The 9,715-nt window shown below is 41.0% G+C and overlaps 1 protein-coding gene across 1 annotated transcript in view; it reads left to right on the top strand.

Moving 5' to 3' along the window:
• CRACD (capping protein inhibiting regulator of actin dynamics) overlaps positions 1-9,715 on the top strand; it is a 53,113-nt gene extending 43,398 nt beyond the window's left edge. The window contains exons 7-10 of the mRNA XM_057414125.1: positions 529-3,805; positions 5,495-5,685; positions 6,770-6,938; positions 9,546-9,715. Coding sequence (XP_057270108.1) covers positions 529-3,805; positions 5,495-5,685; positions 6,770-6,938; positions 9,546-9,706 — 3,798 coding nt within the window. The 3' untranslated portion in view covers positions 9,707-9,715. The remainder of the gene's footprint in view (positions 1-528; positions 3,806-5,494; positions 5,686-6,769; positions 6,939-9,545) is intronic.

Genomic DNA, 9,715 nt, shown 5'->3' on the forward strand with positions numbered 1-9,715 from the left:
GTGTTCTTTCCTGGCTAGCATCACAGAGCTCTTTTCTGCAGGCAACAGCTTCTGTCTCTGCAAGTAGCAGCTAGATCTGCCATGAAAGAACTGGCAAAACAATGCCTGTAAGCACAGCTAATTATTTCAGGCTTAAAGGATGCAGTTCTATGTAGCAGAACAGGCATATGAAGCTTATGCTGTATTCCTTGGGCTCCTGTAAATTTGAAATGTCGGGTCTCAATCTGGATTAGCTCATGTACACCAAATGGTGATTCAGTATTTAGTGTTATACTGTTATCACTGTTGGAATGTTTTCTTTCTTTTAAAGGCTATAATCTGAATAGGTGAGAGCCATGGCATCTATGATCCATGAATTGGGGTGGGTGTGTTGGCTCTGGATCTGAGTCATCCTTTAAACAAAACAGAACAAACAAAACCCCCCAAAAAACTCCAAAAGTTGTTTCACATTTGCAACTGATTTTGTTTACTGTAGAGAACAATCAACAAGCAATATTCAGTGACTTCAAACTTGTCTTCCTATTTTAGGGATCACAAAGTTTAACAATAACAGAATTTGAACCAGATGACCTCGACATGCCACTGTATGGAGACAGATACCCAGGTTATAATGGACACATAGCAGACAAGCTAATTCAGAACAGAGATGAACAGAAGCAGCTTCAGCTGGCAGAGGAGAAAAGAATTGAAGATCACTGGGGGATCTTTGAGGCCGAAAGGATAAGGCAGATTGTAGAAATGGAGGAACAAAGAGAGATGGAAGAACAAAGGTGCCAAGAACTTGAGCAGATGCAGAAAGAGCAGGAGAGAAGGTGTGAAGAAGAGAGAAGGCAGTATGTTCTCAAAGGAGAGACATCTTTGAAAGCAGAAGAGCAAACAAGCCATAAAGAGGAGACAAGACTGGTGGAGGCTGAAAAGAGGCGAGAGCTGGAGGGGCAGAGGCAACAGGAACTGGAGAAGCAGAAGCAGAAGGAGTTGGAAGAGCAACAGGGACGAGATATGGAGGAGAAGAAGCACCAGAAATGGGAGGAGGTACAGAGACGAGAGCTGGAGGAACAGAGGTGCCAAGAACTGGAGAAGAGGAAAAAGGAGCTGGAGGAGCAACAGAGACGAGAGCTGGAGGAACGGATGTGTCAGGAACTGGAGAAGCAGAGGCAGAAGGAGCTGGAGGAGCAACTGAGATGGGAGCTGGAGGAGCAACAGAGACAAGAGCTGGAGGAGCAGAAGTGCTGGGAACAGGATGAGCAACAGAGACAAGAGCTGGAGGAGCAGAAGTGCTGGGAACAGGATGAGCAACAGAGACGAGAGCTGGAGGAGAAACCAAGAGAGCTAGAGGAGAAACCAAGAGAGCTAGAGGAGAAAAAGACACAAGAGCTGGAGGAGCAGAAGCACCAGGAGAGGGATGAGCAACAGAGACAAGAACTGGAGGAGCAGAAGTGCCAGGAACAGGAAGAACAGACGTGCAAGGAGCTGGAGGAGAAGCAGAGAAGAGAGCTGGAGGAGCAGAAGAGGCTAGAGCTAGAAGAATTAAGGCAACACAAGACTGAAAAACAGTGCCAAGAGGAAGAAGAAAGAAATTGGCTACAGCAACAAAAAGGACTCAAGGAACAAAATAAGGAAGAAAACCAGAGACGAGAGCTAGAAGAGAGAGAATCTGAAATAAAATTGAAGCAGGAGAAAGAAGCCGAGAGCCTCAAACAACAGATGAAACAAGACGAACAAAGGCAGCACTTAGAGGAGAAAAGAGAAAAGACAGAGAAGGAACAACCCCAGCAAGTAATGGGTAAGAAAAAGAAACAGGAAGAACATAGAAAACACAGACTCACAAAACAAATGCACATGGAAAGCGCAGAGGGTATGCAACAGGATGAACTAAAGCAACAAAAGGAACAAAATGAGCAAGAATGGAACAAGGTGGAAGAGCAGAAGGTAGACACAGATGAACAAAATCTTCAGCAACACCAACAAGAAAAATCCTTGGAACAGCAACAGGACAAAGATCAGCTGTGTTCTGGAGAAGCTGATAGGCATCCGGTAGAGGAGAAGCTCCAAGAAAGCTCAAGATCCCCAAAACTCAAGCAGTCAGAAAAAGGGAATAAAACAGCAGAAGAAGTCCTAGCCCAGAAACTGAAGAGAGAAGTTGAGGCTCAGGAACAAAAGCGAATAGGGGAAGAACTTAGGTGGCAAGAGGTAGATGAACGACAAACTGCATCCAGACCCTTCACATTTCAAGTGTCTTCTGGAGATAAACAGATCATATTTCAGAAAGTAAATCTGAGTCCAGTCATGCCTGTCAAAGGAGCAGGACTCTCTCCTACATCCGTCAAAGACTCCAGGGTGCACACTGTCAGCAAGGGCTCTCATACACTCCCGTCATCTGTGTGTGTGCCCCATACAGCTATTTTGGTTACTGGAGCACAGCTGTGTGGCACAGCAGTTAACTTGAACCAGATAAAGGACACGGCTTGTAAATCATTACTTGGCTTAACAGAAGAGAGAAAAAATGTGGATATTCCTTCACCAGAGAAGGCCCAGAAAAAAAAACAGGATCCCAAACCCAGCAGCAGCAAATTGAAATATGCACAAGAGACACTGAACAATCAGGCTGTGCTGGCTGAGTGGGCCTCCATCCGCTCCAGAATCCTAAAGAACGCAGAAAACAGCAAATACAACGAGCGGGACCGAGTGAGTGTCTGCAGGCACAGTGATGATTGGACACCCCGAGGACGCGGTGCTTCCCATGGCAACTTGAGGAAGACCCTCTCTGCTAATGCAAAGTTCTCCATAACACCTGCATGGCAGAAGTTTTCAGAAGCTTCAAAAACCAGTTCAGACGTTGAGAATGTGATTGCGGCAAAAGGCAATGAAACAGTGGCTGTGGGAAGAATCACTGGCTCAGCCACTGATTCAAAGGAGGATGGGGCTCCCACTTTTAAGGATAACGTAGCCAAAAAAGCTAAGGAGAAAATGGAATCCCATAGAGAAATGGCAGACAACACAGAAGGCTGTAAATTTGCAAAAGATCTTCCATCTTTCCTTGTTCCAAGTTTTCCTCATTCTCCAGGTAAAGAAGTATCCCAGCAAGAAGTTCAGGGTCCTCTGGAAAATCAGCCGAGTAACAGCACCAAAAAAACAGATAAACCAGCGCCAAATGGAGAAGAAAATGTTTCTCCTTTTGGGATAAAGTTACGAAGGACAAACTACTCTTTACGTTTCCATTATGATCAACAGGCAGAGCAGAGGAAAAAGAAAAGATACAGTGCAGGAGACAGTTTTGACGGTGTGCCTGACCCCTTAGTTACAACAGAAGATGAGAAAGAATCCTCTGTTTTTGCTCCGCAGGAGGGTACATCCCCTGGCACGGGGAGAGCAAATGTCCCTGCTAATATAAAAGACTCAAAAGACTCTTCAGTTACTGTGGTGGAGATTTCACATACAGCAGGCACACCAGCACTACCAGCCACCGGCCAGAGTGCTTTACCCCATCATGAGAAACCAGCATGCAAGTCACCGGTCCCACAGAAACCTGCTTTAGCTCCAAAGCCCACCAACCAGACACCACCATCATCTCCTCTCTCTAAAATGAACAGATCAAACCTAGCTGATACACTAGGGCAAAGGCTGGTTAAAGCTGAATCAGATGGTGGCTGGAGAAAAGAAGACAGAGCAAATGCAGTGCACCCCACACCATCCAATGAGAACAAAAATGAAGAGGAAGAAATCAGAGAAAAGAAGTCATTTTTCCCATCTATAAGTATTCCATGGAGAGAAAGAAATGACAAAAAGCCTGAGCCACTGAAGAAAGGTATGTATTTTTTAAAAGCCATTTAGCTATTGTCTGCATTTCCAAAATGAGATCCTGGAGATTCACAGGAAGACATTTGGTCTTAAGCTATAATTTTTACCTGGCATGTTATTTGTGGAATACCACTACTTTGCTGAGGCTTGTCTGAATGAATGGCACTTCCCATTCCCACATTCAGAAACACACAGTGCAACCTGCTTAAGAGAATTAATTTCAAGGAGGTAACTGAAGTGTATGTGTTTTCCTTGGTAAGGATATTACAGCTTGTTAGTGAGAGGATAGACTCTGTGGGCTTCCACAGTGAGAACAATTGGCCGTTGGAATAATCTTCACAGGGAACTGGTGAACTCCCCGGTATTGGACATTTGAGATTCAGCTGGACAGGGTGCTGGGCCCCTTTGTCTAGACAGTGCTTTTGCCAAGAAAGGTTGGACCAGGTGATCCTTGACATCCCTTCCAACCTGGACTTCTAGGATTCTATGATGTGTAATGGTGTCATCAGAGCAGAGGTAGTAAGTTTTATAACTTACATTGTATTGTTTCTATTTTTTAGGGGAATATTATCTAGTGTGGAAAATATCAAGATCTAGGTCCCCTTATAGTGCCTATTCTGGGCAAATTGTCTATCTAACCCGATATAGCTGAGCACAGGAGTCTGTGTTTCATAGGCACTCTTCAGTAATAGCAACAGCTACAGTAGCCATAGTGGCTCTTCAGAGGAGGGTTGAAAGCCCTTTTGTTCTGAAATAATATTCTGTACTAGAGGAAAAAAACAGAGTAGTAAGAAGAGGAAAAAGAGGAAAAAATACCCTTTCGGTGTAAGGACAGTCAAAAGAGCAAGGCAGGAATTCTGCATTTAATTGGGAAATCCCAATTACTTTCTGTTCTTGAATTTTGCAAGCATCAAGACACTTCTAAAACCATATTTCAGTGGAACTGCTGCTTTTTATTTTACAATTTCTACATGTTTTTCTCTCACTTCCATTTCTAAATGAGGATTTATGGAAAGTAGTTGGAGGCACAGTTGTTGGCCTTGGAGAATAACTGAAGCTGAGGGTTTCAGTGCTCACTGTGCACCTTTGCACCCCAGTGCTGCTCCCTGCAGCTCACAGATCTATAGTGTGTTCTAGCCCCAGTTCCATGCAGGGTACAGAAAGCCAAATGCTCATGTGACAATTTAACACACACACCCACCCCCCACAACATTGTTTTAAGAGCCCCAGCACGGGAGTACATAATTTCAGCCCCCTTCTTTTGGCTGAAGTTCAGATACTCTTCTTCCCTTAATTATAGCTGGAAATCCAGGGAAATTAAGTACCTATATAGTGGCTGGGTCCCTTTCATCAGAGTTATAAACAAGCAGTGCATATGTATCCCTTTCACTTAAATATCTCACACTGCAAACATTTATAGTAAAATAAGGCTGTAAGTCTAAGTGTCTGAGGTAGGCTTTTTCACACACAAAGAAAGATAAATCTGGACAACTGTATGAGTGTGTTGAATTAGGAGTTGTTCTTGGGGCATAAAAACTGTTTTGGGATTTGATTTAAGAGTCCATGGTGGTCTGTGAATGGCATGGCATTCTATGGGCTTAGCTCCAGTGTCTTCACAAGGTAGAGTAGCTGTATGGGTTTGCTTGAGACAAGAGATGTGCATTGCTCAACCCATTCTTGTCATGTTTTCTTTCAGAAAAGCCTGTCCTCCAGAGCAGGCACTCTTTAGATGGCTCTAAGGTGATGGAAAAAGTTGAAACTTCACAACCGCTTTGGATTACATTAGCGCTGCAGAAGCAAAAGGGATTTCGTGAGCAGCAAGCTACAAGGGAAGAGAGGAGACAAGCCAGAGAGGCGAAGCAAGCAGAGAAGCTGGCTAAAGAAAATGTAAACAATCTTTAGAAACCTGCTCATTAGAAACACTGATACCATAATTATAACTGTTAGCTAGTTTTATTGCGTGAAAGGGGGTTGTTTTTATTTTTAATGTTTGGTTTGTAAGATTTCATAAAAGCTAAAACGACAGTGAGGAAAAAAAGTAGTCTGAAAGTTTGGAGTTTCCTTTGAAACTGGGACCTCCAGGAGAAAATACTGTGCAATAGTGTGACAATTTTAACATAAATTCTGATGCCTTAATAGCAGGTTTTAGTTACTGGCAGTCATAAGCATAACCACTGTGCAGGTGATGGAACAGAAGAATTGTATGCAACATGGTTTTTTCAAAGATTGAGTAAATAAGATGTTAACCCTTAATGCTTGGGAATAACAGCTAGATTACTCACTTATAGGTGAATATTAGTAAGCTTGAATTTATTTTTATTGTAACCTATTATTTGGATAAAATGCAGATGAATGAAATGAGCCATCATGTGACACATCCAAATGCCTAAAGCAAGCACTGAATTCAAGGATCACTTCTTCCTGTTCTCCAAATAGCTATTTACTACCCGTGGTTTTCTATTAGTAAGAAAAACACTTCCACTTACAGTAGAGAAGTGATGCTACACAAATAGTGATGCTGCGTAAAGATACCACAGATAGTAAAAAGGGAGATTATGTTGGTAACTAAATATATTTTGATGTTTTTATGAGATCCAAATTTCTGAAGGACATGTGCAGAATTGCAGACACAGATAACTGGTGGAATAAAAGAGCAGTGGGTGTGAAGCTGCCCACAGGTGCACACTGTGTTTCAGTGTTGTCTTTAACAGGTACGGCTGGTTCAAACTGTTCAATATTTTGACTGAAATGACAACATGACAAACATAACTGTGGGTTGGGTGTTTTTTTTTTTTACAGTCTCTAATAACTGTTACTTTTAGAAGTATGAGAGTCTTTTGATTCTTTGCTGAAAAGGAAGGTTAAGGAAAGGACAGGTGGTGAATAAAAGCATCAAGTATGACATCTCGTACTTGTAGCCATTACATGAGAATTTCTCATTTACCAGGTTTTCCTTTCTTTTCTTTTCTAGGCTGCTCTAAGTAATCAGTCAGATAATAAAAGCAGCAGCAGCAGCAAAACAAGCACACTGCAGAAATCTACAACTCAAGAAGGGGAGAAGAAAATTGAGACTGCTGTGTCAAGGCTAGAAAGAAGGGAGCAGCTAAAAAAGTCAAACACCCTTCCGACTTCTGTGACAGGTACAGTAACAGATTCACTTTTACTCTGGGAATAATGTGTTACAGAAATGGTATTGCATGTTTCTGAGAAAGTGAAAGAATGATATTTCCCTCCAGTCATATATTATCCCCAAAATTACAAACGCATTTGCTTTCAGCCCAGAACAACACAGCTTGTCCCTGTCTCATGTGTTGGCCATTATGCAAGAAGAACATAATTTTAACAGGTTTTTACAAGGCTCCACAGATTATTAAGGTTGCATTACTGCATTTCCTTAGAATTGCCTCAGTGCAGGTTAAAAAATTTAGGCAGTCTCCCCAAGCCATATCCAACAGTATTTTTGGAACATGACCAATGCACATTAGAGGGATTTTATTTACTGTAAATTGCAATTGCAGTATTGTTTTGCCTTTAGGTAGGCGTTTAGCAGAGGGGGAATGATACTTAACTGCTACAAAGTGTATTTTTGTGGGAAACGATGCATAGTGCGTTCCTACACCTTCCAGTTTGCCAAGAAGAAATAACTCACCCAAGAATATTTGCAACGAGTACTCTTGGTTAACTCAAAAATATAAAACCTAATCAATTCCCTAATCAAAAGCAAAGGTAGCCTGTCACTTTGAATTTTGGATTTCTCCATTCCAGTCAAGGACTTGGTATGGAAGGTTGGAACCAGAACCTACTATTTTATCTGTCACTTCAGTTAAGCTGAAACAATTCCATATTCAAAAAGCATGCACATTAAAATAAATACTTCCCCAAAGGGCACAATATTTGCGATGGTATAAGATGATTGTTGAAATAAAGACTTGTCTAATATTTCTCTAGCCAACGTTAATCCTAGGCAAAAGGTTTTGGACAAGACTACAGATAGGTGTTTAAGAAACCTTTTTCAGAGTTGCACAGTAAATAGTGTAGGCCTCTTTAAAAGCGAATTGAAGCTGATATGTATCAGCTGAATCTATTCAGTACCACTCCAAGCCAAGAACTGTGGAATGCAACTACTGAAACCAATGAGGTAATTTATTTATCTATCTGATCTATAATACTAAAGGCTAGATCCAAGGTATACTAAAGGTAGATCTAAAAGGGCTAAACCCTCATTATCCTTGGTTGGTCTGTCTGCACTAGAGTGAGAGTTTCAGGAGGAATGACTGATTTTGAATTACCTGAATTGAAAGCATGGAACTGTGTTGGCCATAACGGAAATAGTGATTGGGTATCTGTGTGTTTACTGGCTACATTTAGAGCCAGGTAGCCATTACCAGCTATGCACCTATACGAGTATTTGTTTATTATAGATGATGACACCAATGTGCATTTTCCACAGTTAGGAGAACATTTAAGGCAGATGACCAGGCTAGGACACGTTTAAAATAAAAGTTTGCAGAGTATTCCTCTAAGGACAACACAAAAACCCACCCAAAACTTGAAGAAGTTGGTATATTTCAGACTTGCACTTGAGTCTTGTACAACAGAAACTGATAAGAGGGTATAACCTTTAAAATAGCATAAATTACCATAACATTTAAAATAATCAGCTTTTCAAAGTGTGTCTATAGCAATAGTTGCTGCTACTGCTCATTTACTAGTAGCTAAAAATACATGATTAAAGATGGACTAAAAAGAAAATGAAATGTTTTTTGCCATCCCTGCAATTTTAAAGGTTTTTAAAACATTCAAAACCTGAAAAAGAAATGCAACCAAAAGTCATTTGGACTGAATCTGCACATTAAACAAAAAAAAACCTTTTGGCTCATAAAAAGGAAAAAGTGTAAGGGGGGTGGGGGGGGGGTGGGGGGTGGAATTAGTGAGGAGTTACATTGTAACTTTCGATTTTTAGTTACACTATAGGTTTCAGATAGGGCCCATTATCTAGCCAGGTTACCTACAAGAGTATTCACTATCTCAGAATTAAACAATCTTTCTCACCTGACTTCTACAATATACTTCTGCAGTTCTGCTCCATTAAGTTGCTTGTTAGAAATCAGTTGCTCATTCAACACATTTTCTTGCTGAGACAGCTGTTTGCCTTAAATATAGTGTTTTCAAGAAAATGTGACAAACAGCTGTGAGAAAAACCTGGTTTATTTATTCTTCAGGATAGTCTTATAGGTGTGGTTAACTGAGGCAGGGAGCTATAGGACTGCTTTCTTCTCTGTGCTTATTTAAGAACCCTAATCTGAAGAGGAAATTTAAATCCTCCTGAATACAGTTGGCTTACTCTATTCAGTATAACATGTTCAGCAGCTGCATTACCAAAAGGAAAATATCCATCTTTATTTCCCATTGTTCATTACATTGCAGATGTAATTAAAATGGTTTATGTAAAGACAATGACTGGCGAAGTGGAAATGTTTTCTTTGAATCTCACAGAGACTGAAAATTTTGCTCCTGTTATTGCGAGTTACCTTACTTGGAGTCCACTCTGAAAAAGGAAACTCGGTTCCTCCTAACTTGATTATTTTGCAACTATAATGGAAAGTAAGATTTAAATTAAAAGGGTTGGAAATAAATATGAAGTGTTAGATTAGAACATGTGCATAGAAAAGAAGTGAAATCTCTAGTATTCTGCAACAAAGCACGGTTCAACTAATGTTTTTATCTTCCCATCCCATCAAAACCAGTGGAAATTTCGGATTCTGTTCCGTCAACCCCACTGGCAAAGGAAGTGGCCAAGAGATTCTCTACACCTGATGCTAACCCTGTGTCAACAGAACCAGCCTGGCTTGCTTTAGCCAAGAGGAAAGCGAAAGCCTGGAGTGACTGTCCACAGATCATAAAGTAAACTTTAAAA

Source organism: Pezoporus wallicus, unplaced genomic scaffold (assembly GCF_028554395.1).
Source record: "Pezoporus wallicus isolate ANWC-B61680 ecotype Strahan unplaced genomic scaffold, APGP_CSIRO_Pwel_v1 contig_5709, whole genome shotgun sequence".
In the NCBI taxonomy this organism is placed as follows: Eukaryota; Metazoa; Chordata; class Aves; order Psittaciformes; family Psittacidae; genus Pezoporus; species Pezoporus wallicus.